The 26,045-nt window shown below is 40.1% G+C and overlaps 1 protein-coding gene across 1 annotated transcript in view; it reads left to right on the top strand.

The window, feature by feature from the left end:
- Positions 1 to 26,045, top strand: part of LOC311287081 (insulin receptor substrate 1-B) — a 53,923-nt gene that overhangs the window by 8,361 nt on the left and 19,517 nt on the right. Inside the window, exon 2 of the mRNA XM_084403672.1 lies at positions 9,754 to 13,116. Within this exon, the coding sequence (XP_084259798.1) occupies positions 9,754 to 13,116 (3,363 nt within the window). The remainder of the gene's footprint in view (positions 1 to 9,753; positions 13,117 to 26,045) is intronic.

Raw genomic sequence — 26,045 nt, 5'->3', positions numbered from 1 at the left:
TCAGTTCAGAAATAAGCAAATATACTAAGGAAGACCTGATCTCACTGGACCAATGCATCGCATCAAATATTTACTTATAGTCAAGTCAGGATTTGTATGGCTGATAACAATCTGAATCAAAAGAAAAACAATCATGATAATCATTATTTAAGCTTGTATCACACGGTCTCTGCTCATGGTCACTGTGTAATACTGTACTGTAAACCTAGTTTTTGTTGACCAAATATTTTAGGTTGGTTAATTAATGATCAAATAAACAAGCACAAAAAATATATTTTTTAATACAAGTGTGTCCATATTAGAATGCGTAGGCCAAAGAGGAAATAGCATGGGTTTATGTTAGATTAATATTCAGCTATAGCCTATGTGATTTTTAATCGTTATTGTAATCCAAATATTGCATAATAAACCATTACATTCACTGCTTTGGTAATATTAGTTCCTCTTTTATTTGTTCTCCTGGAGCTTTAATGGGGGGAACACGCGCTCGCGAGGGAAGCGGACTAAACTACTCCTGCTAAATAATGTCGCTTGCTTGGGAGTTGTTTAATAAAGGTGTTTAAATTATACTCGTAGTAAACACAAATACTAACCCGTTGATATTATTATTTTACGCGCGCCTGGCGAATACAGAGACGCCGCTACCGACGGTTAACTTACACAAGCTCTTGCCAAATCTCTCACCTGTGGGTCACTGTTGAATCAGGTACGTTGTCTTACTAATTTTGGATGATTTTCCCCTATAATGTATTAATTTTGGAGCTATTTTTTTTGAGTACTTCTCTCTCAGCACTTCTGAAAATATCAAGGCATAAAAGTAATGTGATTGTAAAGTCTGTGAGTCTGCGCCACTAGCGGCATTAAACGGAATTGCAATCTTTTTACTTTTCTATCTCAAAGCGAATGACACCCATGAGATTTATAACAACATTTTCATTAAAAATACACTATAAAATCCAAAGTTGAGAAAACTCAAAAACTTGAGTCAACTAGCTTCAAGACATTTGTCAGTATACCCGATATATTCAATACTCAACAACAATTAAAGTTGGTCAAACCGAATAGGAGTTTTTTTTTTACTTGTGGATCAAAGTTCAATAAGCTTGTATTTATGCACAACTGAGGATTAACATTACACAATAGGGTAGTGCAGGGATGATCATCCTGGTTCACTTGACAAAACCCAAAAGGATTTTTCCATTGGCTTTTGGCTTTTTGCAGAAAATAAGGCCTGTGTCTCTGTGACTAACAAAAGCTTATGATTCTTGCATGTTTTGTTCATCATGATAATCTTCACAAATGAACACAACTTTTATGAATTTTGAAGAGTAAATACAATTGGCAGAAGTCAAAAGCTAAACGTAGGTTACAAACAAACAACACCACAGTCGCATGACTTAGTAGTAGCAGTTACTTCTATAGGCTACACCTAAACAAGCTGAAAATACTGGAAGAAACTTCACCAAAGATTACTTACTTTTAATGGTGGCTTGACTTCTGCACCAAAATATAATCAAAAACACTTACATAGAGCTAAAACATGTCTTAAATCTAAAAACCAAACATTTATGTCATCATAATTCCCCATGCTATGATTAAGTTTTATGTTTATTAAATTATTCAACTGCATCATTAGTTATCAAACTGAACTTGCTCAGGATGTTCTTGATGTTTATTATTTTAAGTTGCTTATATAAAATTTACTTTATTTGATCTCTTTTGTAGTCCACTTTTGCTACATTTTTCAGTGTTATACGCTAGAAGTGGAATTGGCTTGTAAATGAAATCTGTTTGCGTCAGTGTGTGTGTGCTGATTGGCCAATATCAGCTGCTGGTGTGGATAGCAGACTCGTCCTCTCGCTTGTTACATCTTTCATCACTCCAGCTCGAGTTTGGCAGAGCGAAAACCACTAATATGCTTCCATGTGGCACTGAAACCGAAAACCACAAGCAGATCTGGAAACTTCATGATAATGCTGACCAGCAAAGGGTTCATCTGGGTTAACGTGGCAGTGCCAGCATTTGTGTGTTTTTGTGTGTGTGTGTGTGTGTGTGTTGTGATAACAGAAAACACATGTGCGAAAGGAACTTAGAAAGATCGTGTGTTTGTGAGTATACAGGGGACACTTGTGAATTCGTTGTGGTAAAACTAGATGAACTATTTCAAACTGCCCCTATTATGCTGTTTTAAAGGTTCCTAATTTTGTTTTGGAGGTCTGCTACAATGGGTACACTTTAATGTTCTCATAATATACATTGCACATCACCCCATTTCTCAAAAGAGTCTGAAAACGGTCTCAGTCTCTCTAAACCCCTCCTTTCCGAGAGCTACTCTGCTCTGATTGGTCAGACGGCCCAGTCTGTTGTGATTGGTCTACAGCTTACATCGTGTGTCAAAACCGAAATGCCGTATCTGTATCAATTCGGGCGTGAGTCCTCGTCCTTTTGAAGTGCATCAAAGTGGATTCTCAGCGCTGAAAACAGCGAACCAAACTCTTCCAGACTCAGCTACCACTACAGTGTTTGAGGGTCAAAGAAGACGTTGTTCACTGGCAGCCAATGAAGACCTTAGACTGGCATTATGCAAATGAGTTACATTGTTACGTAGATTTGTAACAGGAAGTGAGACTGGAATTACTGACGACTCGTTTCAACAGTTCAGAATCGATTAATAACTTTATTTGTCGTGCACTTTGATCTTTAAAACTTTGCAGACCTTTTACATTCACAAAAAGCGATATTACACACTGCATAAAATGTAATATTCGGAAAAAAACATAATAGGGGCACTTTAAAAGTTGCCATGTGAAGGTTGTTTGTAAAGTTGTGTGAGCCTTCCCAGTTGGATCAAGATCACTCAGTCCTTGGAAGACATCGGAAGAATAATCTCCCCTTGCTGCTCATTATTGCAGATGATGGCTTATTTAATATATAATGCATTCATGTTGTGTCGTGACAATACTTGGGACATTTTGTTCTACAACTAAACTGCACACCCATACCGAAAACACGATTTCTGAAACAGTTATGTTCATTTTTGAAAACATATGTTTCTAATAAGTAACTAGATAAGTTTGGGGTGTGAGTGTGTGCAGTTTACGTTGTAGAACAAAACGTCAGCGTATCATCAAGTTATGTTTACCACAGGCTTTATTTTACTCATAAATTGAAAAACCCCATTAAAAAAACCTCATAGGAAACCTCGGGAGAATTAGTCTTCCAGGTTATGACGTCAAACCTGCACCACTCTATAGATGTTTTAGCTCTATTTAGTGTTTTTGTAAATGTTAAATAGTTTCGTGAAGTCACCAGTGTTCCCTTTGGTGAGTGTTGAGTAATACTGGGATGAACAAAATGTGCTCAAGAGTTGACAGACCATCCTTCCAAATGACATCTGAAACATTTACTAAACAGTTACTAACACATTTTTTGATTTGTGTCAACTTGCAAGTAAGAGTCGTCTACACGTACAAGAACGCGTATTGAAGTAACTTAAAACCTCGACAGCTGCTTGAACTTACACCGAAGCTTAGATGTTTTTATATTGCAACCTACATTTTCACAACTAATACCATAACTCAGAAGCCACCTTGACATTATCTAGAGTTTATGTGTGAGTCCTTCTTCTGTTTGCTGAGGGAAAAGGCAGTAGGGGGAGACTTGAGACAGACAGGGACACTTACACACACAGCTGTTTCTGTACTCTAGTTCTGCTTATCTTTCCAAGTACCAGGAAAAAGAAAGATCAGGACTGAACTTTGGTCCTAAAAACCGCAATTAGGCCTGATTTTAAAACCCTAATGTGCTCACGTGCACACAAATCTCAGTTTAACAGCTGAAGTGATTGTTCATGTTACTGGCTGTCATAATAGCTAAGTTTACAGGATAAAACAGTAGTGACTCATTTCTTGACTCATTACTTTCATTTGCATTGCATAATGTATTCAGGTTGATGCAGTCATAATGAATAATATATTTTTTATAAATGTTTTATTATGTATCGCTTGATTTATATTCTTAGGTTGCATTGTAAAACATTCATATAGTGTTTTGCTGATTCTATAGTTCATCATTTGAATTTTAAGGAAATATGTTTATTTATTTAAAGACAGCTGCGATTTGTGCTGCATCTACGCTTCAAAACAACGCTTATGTAACAGTTCCTGTTCCCCTCAAATCCCCTGAACCCCCCACCCCATCCCTCCGCTGGTGTAAGGTAACACGCATACCGCCAGCACTGCTATGCTCCTCCTCCAAAATACCGAGTGAGTATAATGATGACGGCAGACTTAAGCTCAGATGGAGCCACAACACTGGATTAAATGTAATTCATGGATCCAAATGAATCGAGACTTGAGCTAATAAGTGATGGATGTGGCCTGAAGCTGAATTTTAGGTCATTTTGTTGGATTGGTTTGCGCTATATACACTGCCACAGTTGCATTGACCTTGCCAGACTAAATCGCTTTGTTATTTGTGACCTAATTTCTTAGTGTTTGTGTGCTAAACAATTATCAGTGTGTTATTATCCATCCGGCCTGTGCAAGAAAAGACCTTACACTGCCAATAAACATAGGCGATAACAGTATGTGTGTGTGTGTGTCTGTTTCTCTGTGAGTGTATCTGTGTCAGTGGTTGTGCAGTGTTGGGGAAAGTTACTTTTAAAGGTAATGCATTACAATATTGCGTTACACCCTAAAAAAGTAACTAATTGAGTTACTTAGTTACTTTTGTATGGAAAGTAATGCATTGTTGTTGTTTTTTTTTGTTACTTTTTCTAATCTGGGCTTGGATTGCTTGCTTGTTTTTTAATGGCAAGAAAGCCTCAGGCTGAAGGAAATGCAAATTCACACCTGTGCAGTAGAAGGCAGAGCTCAAACAAACCTTTCAGCTGTGCTGCCATTCTGGATCATAGAAGAATAGGACGCAGGAGAATAAAACGCAACACTCTTGTTCTCATCCCAAGGCGTCATATACTGACGCTTTTGACATTTCATCTACATCCAACGCACATGGCACCCTTTAGCGTCAATATGAGACGCAGATAGATATGGGCCAGAAGGCGCCTCCTAGCGGTCTAACCCTAACCCTACCCCAGACCTAAACCTACCCATAACCGAACAAAGCTATCGGCGTCTCATATTGACGCTAAAGGGTGCCATGTGCGTTGGATGTAGACGAAATGTCAAAAGTAACTTGTGTTACGTATTTGAGTAAACTCAGATATTACGTTGTAAATTTAAAAGTAATGCGTTACTTTAGTTACTTGAAAAAAGTAAACTGATTATGTAACTCCCGAAACGTGTAATGCGTTACCACCAACGCTGAGTATTTGTGCATTTAAAGCAAGGATGCATTACATTTTAAATTGATCAGCAAAGACATTTATAATGTTACAAAGTATTTCCATTTCAAATAAATGCAATAGAGTAATGATGCTGAAAATTCAGCTTGAATCACAGGAATAAATTATATTTCAAAATAAAATTGAAAGCAGTTTATTTTAAATTGCAATAATGTTTCACAATATAACTGGTTTTACTCTATTTTTGATCTAATAAAGAGTGTCAGGGGTAAATAACCACCATAGGTCAGTGGATAATTAATCTGATCATATTTATTGGGTTTATTTAATCTGATCTAGAGCTAAGGAGAAGGACCCAGTCATGCAAAATAAATGGGAAACCGATAATGCAACTAAAAATAACTTAACTAATAAAAATAAATAACTCGTTTTAATATAAGTATGTTTTAGTTATACATTTAAATATATATAATGTATATACGGTATATATATAAAGGTTGAATAGAGGGAGCAATGTTTTGAAAGCACCACAGTCCCATAGTGTTTACACTCCTCATAAGATGACTGCTAGTTGTCTCTGCATATTAAGCTGGATTAGGAGGACTATTCTAACATTTAGGTTCAGCTTTATTTGATATACACACGCACTGAAAATAATAGCTATTTTTGTTCTCCCCGTGTGCACTTCCTGACACAACTGTTTTCCTTCACCTGTCTTTCACAGTCTCATGAAAGCTTTAGTAAAGTTCTGATTTATGTATGACCCTGCTGCCATGTTTTTTGTAGACATCACGCTAGTGTTTAGCAAGGCCCTCCTCGTAATTGTAGATGTACTGTGAAATTCTGTTCTCATGAGATCAGCAGCCAGTTGCTGCCACAATGATGCATTCCCACCTATTCTGGCACAGTTGCTCAAAGTCGCTGTTAAAATGTTGATCGTGCTCTGATGTCAACAATCACAATATATACAGTATTATCACAATATCAAATGGAGGGATTCGATCGGGACGGCATGTTCAAAGTGTAAAGGTACAGGCCAGGGCCCACAGCCAGCCTCATGTGGTGTGTGCTTGTGCAAAGTTTGAAGCAAGTGCTGATTATAAACACAGAGAAGTGTTTGAAAGAATGAGGGGTGGCTGTCGAATGATGAGGGCTTTCTGAGACCTCTTGTTTAGTCTCACATCAAGAAAAAAAGTGCACTGAAGGAGGGACCAAGTATCTAGTAAATATCTTAGAGACTGAATTTTTGTAATAATTTTTTTATCCAGTGTTAAATAACCCATCTTGCAATCACACAATGTAGAAACCCACTACCAATGGTTTAGCAACCACTCTCAAAACATCTGGTTATTTCTGTTACCTCTTCATTTCTATTATTTTCTTGCATTTTAAAATGTAGACTGTGTATTTTTTAAAAGCAAGTGTTCAGGAGAGTAGGACAGGCAGAGAGAGAGAGAGTTCCTTCGTATGGATAGTCATTAAAAAGTAATGTGTGGCTTTGTCTCTGACTCATCTAATGCAGGCTTCCAACCTCACTTAAGTTCGCACAAGCATTCAGATGAGCCTAGAACACATAAAATCAAACACGCAAAGATTGGGGCAAACCACCTTTGAATGAAGCTGCTCATTCTTCCACTTAAGTGAACGAAGGGAAGAAAGAATACATGATGCAATTTTGTGACCACAACAGAAATGTTCTGGAAACGGTACCGGATATGTTTGTCAGACAGAAGAGGAGGGTGATCCTTCTTATGCATGCTCTGTGTGCTTTTTGTGCATATGGTTGTAATTGTTTCATCTGTGTTGGAAGCATTGTGATTCTCAGATTCACAGCAAGAGACTGGGTACAATGACCTGTTCTTTGTGTGTGTAGTGTACTAGAGCTAAGTGTATCCAAACGATAAGTACAAGCAGTGAAGTATAGCGTTTGAACATACCTTTTTTGCAGGGACACTAACATACTGACTCTGATTTAGCGTCACAAACGCTATGCACTAATATAGCGTATTGTGCATAGTATAGTAATGAGAGCTCCACTATTTCCAGATCATAGAGGGGTGTTGATACAGTTAGTAAAATTATTCATACTTTTGACAAGCAAATATTATGCAAACACCGGAGAGTAATGATTTCGACAAGCAGGTTTTGGGGGGCAAGCTGCAGCAGATTAAGAAAAGTCATCAAATTTGAAACAGACTTGAAGAGCGAGTTCCTACAGGATTATGAACATCTTGTGTGTTTTCACAGAGCTGTTGGTTGTAGGACTTTGCCAGCACTTGTACTAATAGAGAGGGAGAGAATGAGAAACTTTACTATCAGTGAACGTCTCCTCAATCTGTCAACTGATTTGCACTCTTTCTGTTATTAACCAGGTGCTTCAGGCCTTACCTTTTAGAGAACAAACAAAAGACTTGTTGGAAACTCATGCAGATGAACAGCCTGCAGAAAGGAGAGTTGATTTAATGAAGATGTGCATGCTTTCTCAGTAGGAAAAATCGAGAAGTAACCAAGCTAATGGCCTCAATGTCAAGGTTTTTCTAAAGAAAATCAATGGGACTATAAAAGGTTTGGCACTGCCTACCACGTTGTTCTCATAAAGTTTCAACCAGTGACTGTGTGTCTGTATCTGTGTTGAAAACCATCAAAGGCTTGTATGATATTTGATCGAATTTTTCCTTATTGTGTGTCTTTATGACCGTACATCACAATAAATAGGCCCTGTCTCTGACTTACCCGTGGCCTTATATGAAGCATGCGAGCAGTTTTAAATATTTACAGGTTCAATATTCAAAACTTGGCAGATTTGGAAAGTGTACTATGTACCAAGCTTGTTTGTGTGCCCGGCATGCAGTATATTGTTACTACATATTTTGACTACATTTATTGAGAGTTATGTGACAGAGAGGACAAGAAATGGTGGGGAGAAGAGGATCAGGAAATGACTCGAGCTGGACTATGCCACTGTTCTGACACTATGGTCCCTATCTTGCACCCAGCGCAATTGACTTTGTACACTGACGCATGTTTCATTCCTATTTTGCACCCGCGCAAAGCGCGCTTTTCCCTCCACAGAAGCACGTCGCTAAACTAGGGAATGAACTTGCGCTCCCTGGGCGGTTCAGCGCAAAAAAGGAGGCGTGTTCCGGCGCAAACGTTCCCTGGTGCTATTTTACTGTTCCATAAAACAATTGCGCCACTGGCCAGAAAAAAACTAGTCTAAAGTCAGTGGCGCGTTGCGCGTTGTTCATTATGCTATTTTAGGGCGCATGCTTGACCATAATGTATAGAGTGCACAACGCTCATACACTGTGATTCTCTAATCTACACAGAAGCAGCAGTTTTCATTTTTGCAAATCATATTATTACAAACGATAGATAGATAGATAGATAGATAGACAATTTATTATAAATATAATAATTTATTATAAAAGCATACATCTAGCTTACACATTTACCCACATTATTATATGCCTGTTTAACCGAAGCTAATTTGGGTGTGTTTCTCCCATCCCCAATGTCACTTCTCTCTCTTTTACGGCCGTGACGAGAGCGTTGGTTTCCTCGGCTGTGAACCGCTCTTGGCGCGCGCCTGGCAAATCCGCCGTTATAATAGCAATACGCCAAGGAAAAAGTGCGTCTGTTCTTAAAGGGAATGTGAGATGATGCTCTGATTGGTTTATTTCACGTTACGCCCAAACCACACCTATGAATAATGAAGCTACTTCAGACCAACCCCTTTTAGATTTGCGCCCGGCGCAAGAGTCATTTATCCCGCCGGGAAAATAGCAACAGCGCCGAGACCCGCCCACAAAGTTACTTGCGCTTTGCGCTTTGACACTTGCGTTTCAGATCGTTAAAATAGGGCCCTATATGTTCAATGTTCAATGACTAATGCTGGAACTTTTCGAAAGTGAAGTGTGACAGTCATGTTTGGTTTTCTCTGCTAGTTATTTTAAAAGGCTTCTTTTGCTGCTTTATTCTTATAATTGAATGATTCTGTAGGCCACAGATTGTTAATCTTTTTATCCCCTGGGACACATTGCATACACTGCAGTATTGACTGTTAGCTGTTGACTCACAGTGCATCTCATATGAGTATCAAGTGTTCATTTGCAGTTGTATTAGTAATGGCCCATTGACTTCAGCCTTTATCAGTGACCTTTGTCCTCCTTGTTTGCACTTGTTAACAAACCACTTCTAGTTTTAAAAGACGAAGCTTTCTGCTTACTCAGACATTTCTAGAATTGAGTGTATATATATATATATATATATATATATTTACTAAAATGCCTTTTGGTCACATTTTACATGATACATTACTTTTTTTGTTTATTTAAAAGTTATATTAAGATGTGCTTACTTTGAGTTTATATGGTGGATTGCTAAATTTATCTGATTGTGTATGGTTATACTGACATGTTTCTCTCTCTCTCTCTCTCTCTCTGCAGGTAAAGCACTCTGTGACAGTGCAAATGGGGGAGACTATGGAATACCAACCCCTGGTCCTGCCTTCAAGGAGGTTTGGCAAGTAAAAGTTTGGCCTAAAGGTCTTGGCCAAGCCAAGAACCTGGTTGGCATCTACAGGCTCTGTCTGACTGAGAAGACAGTCAACTTTGTCAAGCTAAACTCTGATGCAGCCGCTGTTGTGCTCCAGCTGATGAATGTGAGGCGTTGTGGTCATTCTGAAAACTTCTTCTTCGTGGAGGTGGGTCGTTCAGCAGTAACTGGCCCTGGAGAGTTTTGGATGCAAGTGGAAGATTCTGTGGTAGCACAGAATATGCATGAGACTCTGCTGGAAGCCATGAAGGCCCTGAGTGAGGAGTTTCGCCAACGTAGCAAGTCACAGTCAGCTGCTGCAGGAGTGGGAGGAGGCAACACGGCATCAAATCCTATTAGTGTTCCATCTCGACGGCATCACCCTAATCCTCCACCCAGCCAGGTTGGATTCACAAGACGCCCACGGACCGAGCCACCAGGGACAACTGGAGGATGTAATAACACTTCTCCGACTTCTCGTCACAGCTTCCCCCGAACTCGAACATCCAGTGATGGTGGAAAATTTGATGATGGAGGTGGTGCAACAACTGGAGGGATTGCTTCATGCTCAAGTCCAACGACTAATGGGTCATGCTCCAATACCCCTATACTGAGATCAACATCTGTTCGTGTTCAAACCCCAGTCAAGGCACAGCATGCACTAATGAGATCCACCTCAACCCCAGCTGCACCAAGCCTGCCTTCTGGGACAGGACATGGATCTGAGTTTTGTGCAATTGGAACGGGGACGAACAGCAGTGTTGGGGGTGGTAATGGTAGCGTGTACAGTAGAATACCTCTCAGACAGCCCTCTGTCTCTGGTTCTCTTAGCGACTACGGATCTTCGGATGAATACGGCTCCAGCCCTGGTGAGCACTCTCTGCTAACCCCAACTATGCAGCCAGGGTCTGCAGGTAGCTCAGGTGGGCATACTCTTGGGGATGAAGCATCCAACTACATCCTTATGAGTCAGAGAGGAGCTTCCAAAACTCAGTCAAGCCAAAATGCATTGCCACAGACCAGGAGGGTTCTGAGGCGCTCTTCTAGCAGAGAATGTGAAGCAGAGCGCAGGCTAATGAGCAAGCGGGCCTCCCTCCCACCCATGGCCTTAGAGAGACTTGCACCACTCCGTCGAACTGGGGAAGAAGCTGCTGAAGAGGATGACTATGCAATTATGACTCACACCACCGGCCGAGAATCCTTTGAATCAAGGCAGGATTCTGGAGCGACAGCAAGTGAAACGGGATACTTGGAAGTAGCTGCAGAGGTTAAAGGTGATGCTGGTAGCAATGAAACGAGTGTCCCTGCCGTCATTGGAAGAGCTAATGGAGCAGTAGATAATGGCTACATGTCCATGTTACCAGGAGTTTCAGCTCCCCCAGTATCTCTTTCTCACTCCCTCTCAGTAACAGTTTCAGATCCAGACTCAAAGTCTGCAGATGACTACATGGCCATGACCCCCAATAATAGCATTTCACCCCCACGGCAGATCCGTCCACCACCTTCTGGTACAGATGGCTACATGATGATGTCTCCCAATAGTAGCTGTTCACCAGACCAACGAGGGGTCCCTACTGCCTGGGTTGGGAGTAGCAGTGCCGACAGCCGAACTGGCAGTGACTACATGAATATGTCACCTATAAGTGCCCGCTCTGCCAATAGTACCCCACCACCACCTGAGCCCCACACTCCATGTGACCTGCATCCTCAGCAGCCTCCACCCAAGATGGTATATTCTTATTATTCTCTACCCCGCTCATACAAACATAATCCCTCAACACACTTTGAGGAAGGGCCAGGAAGAGGGAAGCATTTGGTTAATGGTGGTAGAGGTCTGGGTGGAGGTAGGGGGCTTGGTAACAGCAAGTCCAAGCATCAGGAACCCCCTGTTGGCCGACATCTGTCCCTTTCGTCGTCCTCATACTCCTCCAGTTCTGCTAGCAGTGAGAGCCTGGGTGAAGGTGAAGAAAAGGCCGTCAAATTGACAGGAAGAGCAGCAGGTGCAACTGCAAAGGACATTGAGCAAGGATCCTTGCAGCAAAGACAAGGGTCTGGAAGGGTAAAGCAAGGGCATCCTGGTCAGCGGGGCCGACCTCTTAGCCTGTTTGTGGATGTCTCTAAAGCCAACACTTTACCCAGAGTCCGTGAGACACCCCTTCCTCCCGAGCCTAAGAGCCCTGGGGAGTATGTCAGCATTGAGTTTAAGGGTGAGAGGAACCAAAAGGCAGGAGGTAATGGAACCGGAGGATTTCGGCAAGATGCCTTTCTTCCATCTAATACCCACCGCCACTTACCCAGGCCTACCTCTTGTGTTGCTGGGTTTATGCCCTTCTCACATAGCTCCTCCACCCCCATTTCTCCATTAACTGCTTCTGAGTATGTCAATATGGAGCTAGGAGTCTCACTATCCCCCTCGCCTATCTCCCTCACACCACTTGGGTTTCCCTCATTCCCTACCCCTCCTGTCACGCCTGCAGCAGCCCCTAAAGCTCATGATGAGCACAGCTCTTCAGTTCTAAATGAGGATGATGCAGAGAGTGAGATGGGACTTAGAAAAAGCAGGCAGGTGTTTGTACCACAGCCAGGAGACCCACCCACAGCCTGTGGTGACTACACAAAGATGGCCTTTAGCCTGAACTCAGGCAGCACGTTAAGTTCTACATCACCAAAAGCCTCTTTGCCAGACCAGCCTGAGTCAGTAGTTCCAGCCCTAGGTTTGGGACTGGGACTAGACTTTCCACTTGCCAAAGTCCCAAACCCAGATCACGGGGCTAAAGTAATCCGAGCAGATCCACAAGGTTGTCGACGCCATTGCTCTGAAACGTTCCAAGCTCCTTCCTCACTTCTACCTTGCTCTGCAACATCCTCTGCATTCCCTGATCACTCTCAAGTTATGGGCCGTCGACTTGGTTTTGATGGTATGCTTCGGGGGAACAGTGGCTCAGCAGACATCTCATCTCAATACATCAACCCTGGACTACCCAGTCTATCTGTTTCACAGACATCATCCATGGAACAGGGCCTCAATTACATAGACTTGGACCTGGCTAACAAGGAAAGCTCCCATGCTGCTACAGATGGGCAAGCAGCTGTCCACACACCTGCTGCCCGTATCTTTTCCTCTGTGCTGGGTGGAGGAGCAGCAGGGAGCTCCGTAGGAGCTGGAGGTTCAGGCGGGAGTGCTTCAAACCTCAACATGTATGCTAGCATTGACTTTTACAAGTCAGAGGAGCTACGGACACACCAAGGTAGCAGCAGCAGCAATGATGGTACAGGTAAGATCAGCTCTAATATAAAAATGAGTTTAGTCTGAAAAGTATTGAATTCTAAATTTCACATACAATATAAGATTTATTCATAGCTTCACCAAACCGAACAGGTCCATTTTACAATTCAGTGCCTAAGTTTGCATACTTTGTCTGCTTGGTTTATAAATCTCTTGCAGAATTTATACAAATATAATAGATAATAGATCTTCTTTTTTTTTTTTTTACTGCTTTTCAGAAGCTAGATATTTCATAGGATATTTCCCACAAGACAAAATAATATTTTTACACCGATCATCCTGTTCAAAATTTTACTCTACTTGGTTTTAAATTAAATGTGTTTCCTTTTCACAGAACATACAAACAGTAATTTATCGCTGCAAATTTATAAAATGCATACCTTGGATGCAGTGTAAGTTGCTGTGAATAAAAGCACCTTCCAAATGCATAAAATGTACTATTTAAAAGGATAATGTGTGAACATTCTGTTATTTTTGTCTCGGAATATAAATATCAATAATGTGAAATGAGAGGACACCGAGGGCAGTAATAAATAAAATGCAATTTTTATTATTTTTAATGAATGAAAAACATTTAGCAAATTCTGCAAGGAGTATGTAAACTTATATTACACTGTAATATATTAGCACCTATTTAAAACACCTGATGACAGAATCGTGTCTGATGTCTTTTCAGTGTGTTGCTGTATTTATCTCATCTTTAGTTCTGCTTTAGTCAATAACAGGTTGTGATGATGCACTGAAAACAGAGTACAGCCTGTTCCATAACAAAACTTTGAGGCCATGGTTCACTTTTGTTCTTTATTCATATCCACCTGGTGCCTCTATATGCATGTACAGGAGCCACCTGTCTACCAGCCATTACAATGCCAACAATACTGATCAGAGAGCAATGGAAAGTTGCCTTTTGCAAATCTCATAACCATTGGTTTTGTCTGCCGCCTCTGTCAGTCCCTTGGATCCTAAATTTGATTTACTATTTTAAATGTATTTTCGAATTTTCCAGAGTTTATCTTTGAGCTAAAACATTAAAGTGTCCTCGATAGTTATGATAATTACAGGGTAAATGGCTAAATACAGTCTTTTCATTCTGTTTAAGTTACCGTCTCTTTGAGTTCTCTCTGCGTGTTTTAAATGCACGTATGGGTTTGTGGCTAGATTCGGGTTTGCCGTTCAGTGATGGGATGTTTGCATAAATTGTCCTTTTGTACAAATATCGACAGAGCAGGCAAACCACACATGTCTGAATCTCCGTGTTCAGTTTATGTTATGCGAGAAAACAGTGACCCTTGCGGAATAGGAGAAAGCATGCAGTGGTCGTTTGTAGAAGTCTTTGATCTGAGTATCGCTTTCTTTGTTTTTTGCTAAAAAATCAAATGCTGATGGCCCGGATTTGCAGCCTGATCTCAAATCAAATGATAAGACTATCACAGAGTGTAGAGTTGGATTAAAAACTAGAGAAAGAAGAGTGAATGAGACTGGCTCTTTTTTTGCAGCAGCGAGTGGGTGAGTCTTTTGCAGTTAGTGGACGGCATGGCATGGGCACTGGGGGGAATGCGGCGTGCTGGCTGTGAATGTTGAGAAGGGGCCAACGTTGTGCTGGTCCAACGTGGTCACAACCACAAACCCCCCTTTTCTGCATGTAATAAATGATCCTTTTGTTTGTGGCTTTTCTCCCTGGCTGCTCTTTATGTGTGTGTGTGTGTGTGTGTGTGTATGTGTGTCTCTGCCCTTGCGTGTGTGTTTCAGCTCCAGTAGGCTTGAACTCATCGCTCCCTTGCTCCGTGTTTTTTTTTTCTTCTTTTTTCAATAAAATGTTTCAGTCCGAGTAGAGTAAGAGAGCACAGACAAAAATAGATTTTTGGGAGAGAATGTGGAATGGGAAGTCCCCCCCCCCCCTCCACCTCCTTAATTTGAGGAAGGATTAAATGGAATGAGAGGAGGAGGGAGATATGGTACAAGGGTGAGAAAGAGATGGCACAATGGGAGTGAGAGAGAGAAAACGCGAGACCGACAGACAGTGTGTGAATGGCAGATGGAGAAAAGATGGGAAAGTAAGTGAGAGACAGACGAGAGAAACAGAGTCAGATTGTGTTTTCAAGTTGTGGGAGTTGAGGAAATCGTATGAACATTTCATTTTTCAGTGCTTTTGAGGGAACAACGATGAAAGCAGTTTCCTTGGCTGAACTCCAGATTGGGTCTCGCTGGCCACATCCAAACTCCCACACGCAGTCGAGGGAAAGAAAATAGAGAATGAGAAGAATTAGAGGTTGCGATACTGGAAGAAAATGGAAGGAAAGTGGTGAGAGAGAAAGTTGAGGGTGAAAGGAATGGCATCAGAAAGCCTGAGAAATAGTTAGGATGGTATATAATGAGGCTTTTTTATTGTATGTGCATGAGAGGGAAAGTATCCTCCTATTGGCACGACAGCCTCTTAATATATTTTTCTCAAAGTCTCTTCGACACACACCTTCACACCCATACACACGCTAAGACAGTGTGAAGCTCTGGCAGGACTGCGCTCTTGATGTGTGGTAGTGCCACGTGTATCTGAGTGTGCTAGAAAGCACTGGATTTAGACAAGCACAGCTACTGGCACCGAGGGAGGTGAATTCCTCTACTGTGCCAGTGTGTTAAAGAGAGAGAGTGAGAGAGATCATTCATCCAAATCATAACCACAAGATAACATTTACCTAAATGAAGAGTTATGGGTAAAGTGAAGTTGAGATCATTTTCAAATCTCCTAATCCCACACAAAAAAACGATACACCTAGTACACACATAGACACTTTAGCAGTTTTGTAACGGTCCCCTACACTGATATAGTTGCTTAACTGGGTAATAAAAATGTTTTTTTTTTTTTACTACTCATGGGGTTTTTGCTTAACTGGATCATAGTTTAGATTTCCGCCACAGTCTGCACACATATGCACACTTTGTGACACCATTTATTCAGAGAATGTCGTTCCTTGGGCACTTGTGTACCCTTAAACCTATGCATACTTGTAAATGCTACTCTGGGACTTAATTTATGCTTTGCAGTACATGCACACCCAACCACATCTGGCTAAGAGGCCAAAATTATTCTAGGGATATTCCGGGTTTAGTACAGCAATTGTGGTATAATGTTGATAAACACACATATATATATATATATATATATATATAGTGTGTGTGTATATATATATATTGCTTAAATATAAAATATACTTAAATATGTTAAATATAAAATCTGTGATCCCGCTTTCACAAACACTGAGTCTTAAAGTCACCTTGTGGTGAAAATCAAGTTTTTAATGTTGTTTATATGTCTATGTGGTGTTTTTAATGTGCTTTAAGACAAACCATGTGCAAACTCATAAGTCAACACCATTGCTGAGTATTTTCTCCTTAAAACTGCATTGAACCAAAGATGCGGTTTGAAATCACTGGTGTTTCTGACAACACCAAACTAACCACCTTTTAACCAATCAGGTCAACGAGTGGATCTCTGAGCTGGTGTGAGTGAGTGGAGGCGGGGCTCATTTGCATATTCATAGAACTGCGTATACTAAATGAGGCAAGGGGTGTAGAGTTACATTCAAGCTATTTTAAGGCATGACGAATTGTTTTCAAGGAAAAAAACGTTTAAATACGTCATTTTGGTGTTCAAAGATGAGTTTAAGGGATCAAATGATTGATTACAGGGGGACATTAATACTATTCACCAGGCACTCATCCAGAAATCTGTCTTTGTTTTTCCCTCTAAGGTCTGCATTGGAAACCTGTCGATGATAGTCCACCTAAATGTATAAATCCATGGAATGGATTTTTCTTACTTCTAAGAAAACGCAGATATGTTTTGCTTTGAGTCTTAAGAATTCACAACTGATTCACTCAAGTCTTACCAGTATGTTTATCAATGTCAATATTTTCCAAGTTTATTTATAGCATCCCTTACACATGAACTGTGTACCTACATAATAACTAATAATCTCTTCTATAATTATTGGTTTATTACTGATAGATGTCATAAAACTGAGTCATCCTCCGGTAGCCCAGTAGTCCTGACGGACCCAAATCTGGTTGTAGCTGGTTTGATAGTGGTCAGCCAGCAAGCGAAAGCGAGAGATGGAAAGTGTGAGTATACATGAGAGAAAGAGAGATGGAAAGAAAGATATAGCGAGAGACTGAGATGGATTAAAGTTGACAGTAGGTAATCTGTGGTTATTTATGAACGTCGATGGGGCGGAGTAACGTACGGTCCCATAGGATCCCATGTCCCAGCAAACCCCGTGGAGCTGGAGAGTGGACAAGCCAATGCGCCAGCAGATCTCCTGGAACACAGAGTTCCTCCAGAATAATCCCAACAGGATTATATGCTGCTCATGCAGCTGTAAATGTGCCTGGACTGCTTTGACGTAAAAGTTGCGTATCGGAAAGAGGAATTTTACATTCGATTTTATTTAATTACATAATACTGTACGGTTGTGATTTAATCGAAGTGACTGAGATATCCTACGGTTAGTCTGATTAATTTGAGCTAAAACGCACTAAATTTTGTAGCTATAGTTGTTAAGTAGCACTGGTCCAGGAGGGCAGAAAGTAGGACGGGCTTGGGAAGGTAATATTGGATGTCCTTGTAAAACAGATTTAGCTGAGAAAGACGAACAAAGGTGTGTGTTTCTGAAGAGAAAGCGCACACCTGGGCTCGATAGCTGCTCTTTTCCTCGGGGCTTTTCAGATATCATCATGGTTACCCTGAGAATATATGGGTTATTTGTACATTTGAATACTTTGAATAGCCAGGTGAATGGGAATCGGGTGTTGACGTGGGCTGTAGAATTGCTCAGGTGACAGCGTATAGAACTGGCATTTTCTTAAGGTGTGGCGAGTAAAACATTTTCCAGTGTTGAAATATTTCCTCCTCTCCCAGTTTTGTATGCAGAGAAGACCATAAATAAGTCACTTGTAGGTAGACTTCCCTAAAGTCCGTGTGGCAAAATGTTTGAAATGGAACAATAACATAATGCATACATTTTGAAAAATAGTATGTGAAACCAACACATTATTCTAAAAACATTGTTTATTTCAACAAGTGGAATACAGTTATCATCTTGGAAATAAATGCGGTTAATTTTATTTTGTGTGAAAAAATTATTAAAAGGGTTTCTTTCACCCAAAAAATTCTGACATCGTTTACTCACCCTCATGCTTTTCCACTTCCAATCCTGTATGACTTTTCTTCTGTGAAACACAAAAGGAGACAGTAGACAGCATGTTAGGGACTGACAGCCTCAGTCATCATTGCATCTTTCTTCCATACACAGTGAGACGAATGATGGCTGATGCTGCATAATATCTTTTTTTGTACTCCTCAGAAGAAAGTCATCCAGTTGTGGAGAAACATGAGGGTAAAGTGAATGGTGGCAGAATTTTCCTTTTTTTTCTTTTTTATTATCCTTATGTTTTCAAACATCTTTGATTACACACTACCATTCAAAAGTATGGAGTCGGTAATCTTTTTATTTTCAAGAAAAGGATGCAAGGATGCATCAAATTGATCAAAAGTGGACAGTTAAGACAATTATGTTAGATTTCTATTTGAAATCACTTTGCTTCCTGTTAACCAAATAATCAATGATAGGTGATAATAATACAAAATGTTTCTTTAGCAACAAATCAGTATCAATATTAAAATGATTTCTGAAGAATCATGTGACACTGAAGACAGGAGTAATGGCTGCACATTTTTTTTACATTTTACATTATATTTTTAAGTATATATTATACATACTACTATGATACTATATAGAAAATGGTTATTTTAAATTGTAAAAATATTTCACAATATTATTGTATTTTTAGATAGGCCTAGGTGATATTAAAATAAATATGAGATCATGTGGTAGTGAACTGAAACTGATTTGACATTTTATTAGTATTAAATATCAAAAATCTAAAAGGTGTGCATCATGCCTGGCATGCACCTACATGAACACTTTACAGTTGGTTTTATGTCATTATGCTATTGAAGTTAGAAACGCGTGTAGCAATGTCGTATGTAACTTTAGAGACGGTCCCTAAATGTGCGAATATATAATATTGAATATCCAGTGTGAAGCCAACTTTATGCCAGTATTTCACTGGGAAGCGCTCAGCGTGAAACTTTGCGCGTTACGTTCATATTCTGAGTCCGCTTGCCTGTTCCTATATCTGGTATAGCCTACTTTCGTCTTTCTTATTACTGTATTAATCCATTAAGCATTAAGTGTCCTGACCGCAGGGGAATCCTGGAGAATGACGTATTGAGGGAAACACTAGTATTGCAGCACATCACCGCAATATAAAGTTAAGAAAACGAAACATCCGAGAGAAATATATGTCTACTACCTCAGATTTAACATTTTATCTGTACATCAGCATCGGGGAATAACATTATAATCTCGTTCACGGTAGAGAAAGCTGCTTACATGTGCAAAAATAACTGTGAAGACTTAAATGTTAACACAGCTTTTGTGTCTTTATCAGCTTTTCCATATATATACTGGCCCTGATCATCATCACAAATACTTACCGCTTGCTCCATTTCTGTAAATCCGTTTTTGTGAATGAATGAGTCTCTCACCCGTTGCTCTATAGAGTTCTTCGTCAACAGCCGCTTGCACCTCCTGCTGGTGAGGCTCACTAACAGTTGGAGATTATCAATCGGCAATCTACTGATATTCCTGCCGTTCCCGGATGTCAAATGTTGAATTTTCTGTCGAATTTGAAACACTGAATTTGTAAAGCGAAATAAAATGGACCGAAAATTGCCTGTCGAATATTTTTAAACGGAATGAATATTTTGGAAGTGAAATCTGAAAGGTGAATATGGATTATTTAATTTTTATTAATGAAAACGTGTGTGAAATGTTTTGAATTGAAAGATTCACAGCTTAAATATACAACCATGTTGAATTTCTGCCCATAAAAATGCATGCAGGGTTAATGCAATGCATATTTTTTTCAAGTAGTGCAAGTCAACAAGCTTTTTTGTTTCAAAAACATTTGTCATTATTTTACTTCCATATACTTTACCTTTAAGACTCAAATACTGAATTAGATGTTTGTGCATGTGAGTGAAGTGAAAGGGCTCAGCGATCCTAATTCAAAAGACTAAAGCTTCAAATCTCCTTACAGTCCAGGTAGTAACTGTGTGTGTGTGTGTGTGTGTGTGTGTGTGTGTGTGTATATCTGATGGCTGCTGGTCCAGTTCTATGAATGGAGCTGTTATGTTTGGGTTTTAGTGATTAGAGACTGAATTAGGTTTCAGATTTAAGATCTGTTGATGTGCCTTACAAAACCTACAACACTATCCTTCATCAGTCTATAGACCATCACACAGGTGTGTGTGTGTGTATAATATCCCGGATCATTTACTGCAAGTACATGATCCACGTTTAACGTTAACCCTCTTTTGCACCCAGATGTCTTCTTATATACATGTAAGAAGACATGTTGTAATGTTTAATAAATAAAAAATATGTATTAATTCCAGTGATGTGGTTATGTAATGTTTGTCTATGTATTACGTGTAGTGTGTAGACAGTGATTATGTCAAAGTCTCTACATCTGTCAGTAATATCAAAGCCACTTGAAGGCAAGCCTACAAGGTTAGCAAAAAAAGCGTAATGCCTGCTAACGCTGCGGTACACTGGGAAGGAGACAAGAGGCCGTTTTTTAATGGATGTCAATGAAGGAGAGGCTTCACCACACTAAATAAAGTGCTTTTGGTGGAAAACGGCTTATCATTTAAAGGGGTGGTATAAATCCCTTTTCACAAGATGTAAAATAAATCTTTGATGTCCCCAGAGTGTGTGTGTGAAGTTTTAGCTCAAAATACCTCACAGATATTTTTATATAGCATGTTAAAGTTGTCACTTTTTGAGGGTGAGAAAAAACGCACCGTTTTGTGTCTGTTCCTTTAAATGCAAATGAGCTGCTGCTCCCGGCACAGAGGGCGGAGCTACAACAGCTCATTTTACCTCACACAGACATGCACTGACAATTTCAAAAACTTTTAGCCTTTTATGTTCAAACCGAAGTCAGGAAGATGGAGAGACTCAAGAAGAAGTGACAACATGTAGAAGCAGCCGTACGTTTCTGAATGTTTAGTTGATTAATTTATGTAGCCTATGTGTAGTTATCTTCTAGTCATTGATTAGCATATTCCGTCTTGTAAATTTTAGGGTTGGTGATGTCACTAACCCGGGAGGAATGTAGTGTAGTCCCTACCAGCCGTTTGTTGTAGTCCTTAAAAAGGAATTTCTTTAAAAGAAAATATCTCCCTTTGCTTTGAACTTTGAGTGTCGTGACTTTGCAGATGTTGTTTATGCTCAAACAGCAACATTACACACTAACTAAAGTTAGAAAAGTGAAATCATAATCAACCACCCCTTTAATAAATCGACAGCCCATTGGCTAATCTTCAATATGTTTGCTCTTAAAGGGATAGTTCACCCCAAAATTTTAATTCTGTCATCATTTACTCACCCTCAAGTTGTTCCAAAACTGTATAAGTTTATTGAGTGAGTAAATTATGACATAATTTTCATTTTTGGGTGAACTGTCCCTTTAAACGTTCATTTTTGGATCGATTGGTATCCACAAACAGTTGACTGTCGCACAACTCCGAACAAAATTCAGTGATGTCAAGGCTGTAATGTGATTGGTTATCAAGGCACACGTGATCCAAGTTAGCCGTTACACTTTCTCGAGCCACAGACCCTCGTATCACCCAATAATAAGACCATCTCTGGTAATGTCGACCCCACTGCACCTGCAGCTATACCCACAATCCTTAGAGGCGATGTGCTACGGCCCCTCCCAAACCCCCCCCCCCCCCCCCCTCCACCCGCACGACTGCTTTGTGCCTCCACTCGTGTATTCGGTGGGCCTGCTTAACTCAGCAGAAGTGATTGTAGAGTTGCACTTTTATGGCATCAGGGTGTGCGGCAGAATGAGACGAACAGGGTAGAATTTACACAGATTGTACAGAGTGTGTTTCTGGGTGCGTGCCCAGCTGTCAACGCATTACACAAGTGCCCAGCTGTGGGTTTAACGCAGGGTGAGTGTGTGTGAGAGTGGCATCAGTTCAGTCCAGGGCTACTGCCTTTTGACGCTTAATCTCCCATTGACTGCACGGAGAGAGAGGAAATGGGAGGATTTCAGAGCGTCAAGGATGAATAGACCATTCAATCCCTTTTCTAGACAGAGCAAGGGAGAAAGGAGAGCAAGACTTAGGCCCAAAACATATGTATGCAAGGATGTGATTGCAAACGCTCATAGCTATGCAAGCTTTATTTCATGCGTTGTTGCAAAATATGTCTCAGCTTTATTCACAAGGGACACTGTTGTCATCTTTAATGGTCTATGTTCTCATTCAGGCCAAGAACTAGTGGAGAAGCAATTCATAAGCTACGTCCAAAATCGCATACTTCCTCACTGTATAGTAAGCGAAAAACAGTATGTGACAAGAGTTGTATGTCTGAATTCACAGTACTCATAAAAGAGAAGACAATAAGTATGTACATGCAGTTTCTCATGAAGCGTTTTTTTCCATTGAAAACCATTATAAAGAAAATGCTTACCATTTAGCGTGTTGCTTTCGTATTCTCTGCTTAACTCGTCTGTATTAATCTATGGATCATCAATAAGCTGTACACTGAATTTGGTCTTTTATTATCACTGTATTCACGTTTAGTGTTTCAGAACGTCCTGCTGTTTTAGGTGGTTGAAATATTGCAGCAGGTGATATTTATGGATCACAAGTGCCCAAAACAGCAGTTAAGCTATCAATAACACATCCGATTTAATAGCACAGGTAACTTTATCGCCCTCTTGAGCTCTGAGGTTTGCTTTCTCAGTAATGCAAGAACACGCTGTCATTTTGTGCAACAGGCCCATGTTCTTGCTTGCGTCGACAAAGCAAATTCACATTAAAGTGAATGAGCAATGGATGAATCTTATCATATATTCACCATTCCATGTGTTCGTTCTGGATCTGAATGTGCCTAACCGAATAAGTCCTTTCACCTATACGTTATTTACCCATGTGTGACACTCATTCAGTTTTATTTCAATAGTTCTATTGCACAACGTAGACCAAGGCCAAACAATGACTCACGACACACGCAAGTAAGGAGCCCGCGTTTCAATGGGGGACGAGAGGAAAAGAACAAGACTGAGAGAGTTGGCAAGTTTCATCCGCCGTCTTATTGCGTCAAAGAAGCAGAGATGCGCACGGTTGCCATAGTGAAGCGTACGACCTTGCCTCGGTTTTTCTTCCTCTGCGACCTCAGAGAGACAGTTCTTCCTCAAGTCTTGAGGCCGGTTTATTGCGTCTTTCTGAGCATCATGTCTATTCTTGTCTCTTTGCCTCATCTCTCCTATTTTCCTCTTTTCTATCATCCATACAAGCTCTTTTTGTATTATTATTATTCATTTCAGGGATTGTTTCTGCTGACCTCATCAGGTCAGTAGTTCAGATTTGTTTTTGCCTATATTTTAACTGGGCTTACCACAATATATTTTTTTTTTGAGTCAGAATGAATTCAATTACATTTATATAGAGCTGTACTGAACTATTATTTTAATGATCGATTAATCTGTCGATTATTTTTACGATTGGTTTTGTCTATATTTTAACTGGCTTCGACACAAAAAAATTATGAGTCAGAATGAAATTAAAGGAACACTCCACCGCTTTTTCATATTAAACTATGTTATTCCCTTAACTAAGACGAGTTGATACATACTTCTTTCGTCTCAGTGCGTGCACTCAATCGCTCTGGCGCGCGGCGACACTTTGATAGCACTTAGCTTAGCCCAGTTCATTCATTAGGATCCAAACAGAGATGAAGCTAGAAGCGACCAAACACCTCCACGTTTTCCCTATTTAAATACAGTTACACGAGTAGTTACACGACCAAGTATGGTGACACAAAATAAAACGTGGCGCTTCTAAGCGGGTAAAAAGGTTAACTATGGGAGCACTTCGACTCGGCGCAGTAAAAAGTCACGTTGGTTCTAATGACAGAAGTGAGAGGGAGAGGATTTTTCAGGCGCGACTTTTTACTGCGCCGAGTCGAAGTGCTCCCAACTTCAAGTGCTATTCCGCCATACATTATAGTTATCCTTTTTACCCGCTTAGAAGCGCCACGTTTTATTTTGTGTCACCATACTTGGTCGTGTAACTACTCGTGTAACTGTATTTAAATAGGGAAAACGTGGAGGTGTTTGGTCGCTTCTAGCTTCATCTCTGTTTGGATCCTAATGAATGAACTGGGCTAAGCTAAGTGCTATCAAAGTGTCGCCGCGCGCCAGAGCGATTGAGTGCACGCACTGAGACGAGAGAGGTATGTATCAACTCGTCTTAGTTAAGGGAATAACATAGTTTAATATGAAAAATGGTGGAGTGTTCCTTTAAATTACATTTATATAGGGCTGTACTTACCTATTATTTTGATGATCGATTAATCTGCCGATTATCTTTACGATTAGTTGATTAATCAATCGATTATTTTTACGATTAGTCCAATTATTTTCTGATCCTTTACTAAACCTAGCAATAAATAATAACCGTAACTTCTGCCATTAATCTTTTATTCAAACATTTTCTACATTTTAATACCAACATAAAAAAATAAAGTGCCAAGAATTAAAAGGCATCTATCAGTAATTCACGAGACCAATCGAGGTGTGAGTTCATCAACTTTGATCATTTTTACTCCAAGGAATTGATATTTAAATCAGCGTAGGAGTTCAAACTTGTGTGTTAATTCATGACTGCTACAAATGAACAAACATCTATTGGGAAACTGTGGCATACCGTGAATTTTAGTTCATTTCTACTGACAGATTTTCCCTTCGAAATTAGACGAATTCGCAACTGTGTTCACAGCGAATTCACAACAAACGAATGTTCGAACAGAAGACCAAATGTTTAAGACACAAAATCACAAGTAACTGCACAAGATCGACAAATGTTATCGCAAAATATAGTGAGAGCATAGTCTTGAGCATTGTTTTTAAATCAGCTGACTTTTTCAAATCGACCGATCATCATAATCTCACAGATCTACAGAACATTTCCATTAAGTGTGTGTGTGTGTGTGTGTGTGTGTGTGTGTGCGTGTGTGCATAATCTCTTTATCTCAGTCCTGACAGGGCTCATTCCGTTGAGAGTGAGGGTGTCAGCTGAGACCGTGAAGACAGAACGATGGCCAGATAAGCTAAAGAAAGGAGGAATAAGGGCACATGGCTCTATCAGGGTGTTTTTTTATTCTTTAGTTCTGCTTTGGCTTGGTGTTATTATGGGAACAGGAGTGCGCTGGAGGGTCAATGACTGCGTTTCTTTAAAACCTATGGGTGTGTAGTGTAGAAAAAGCAAGCATATGCTGAAACTGAAGGAGGGATAGTCTTCTTAAGATCTAGTTTGACAGGTTTAAGGTGATGGACAGACCCACTCCCGTTACCCATTCCAGGGCATGTTAGCGTGTGTTAGCGTGTGTGACCAGTGCTGTTCTTCTATTCTTAGTTACGTCTCTCCTCAGGTCATGGCTTTGTTCACTAAGCACTTTTGCCAAGTTTCACACACCCTGAGTGAAGAAAATACAGGAGATTAGATCTCTTACATGCTGCATTTGTAGACATAAGTGCTTTTTGCGTTAGGGACACATATTTTTTTAAACTGACTAGTTGGGTGTGTCGCATGATGGACGACTAGTAAAGTTGACTAATCTTTCTTAAGGAAGTCTGGTATAATCGAGCTGTTTTCGGGGTTACCTGATTACGATCAGGCGTGTTTCTTTCGGGGCCTTTTCATAAGACTCTTTCTTGCTTTCAGAAAACCGAGCGCAATAGAATAGTTTTAGTCTTTTCTGCTCACAAAAGCTG

The sequence above is a fragment of the Rutilus rutilus genome, assembly GCF_951802725.1.
Source record: "Rutilus rutilus genome assembly, chromosome: 3".
Lineage (NCBI taxonomy): Eukaryota > Metazoa > Chordata > Actinopteri > Cypriniformes > Leuciscidae > Rutilus > Rutilus rutilus.
Note: the sequence above shows the minus strand (reverse complement) of the source record. Positions and strands in the feature narration are given on the sequence as shown.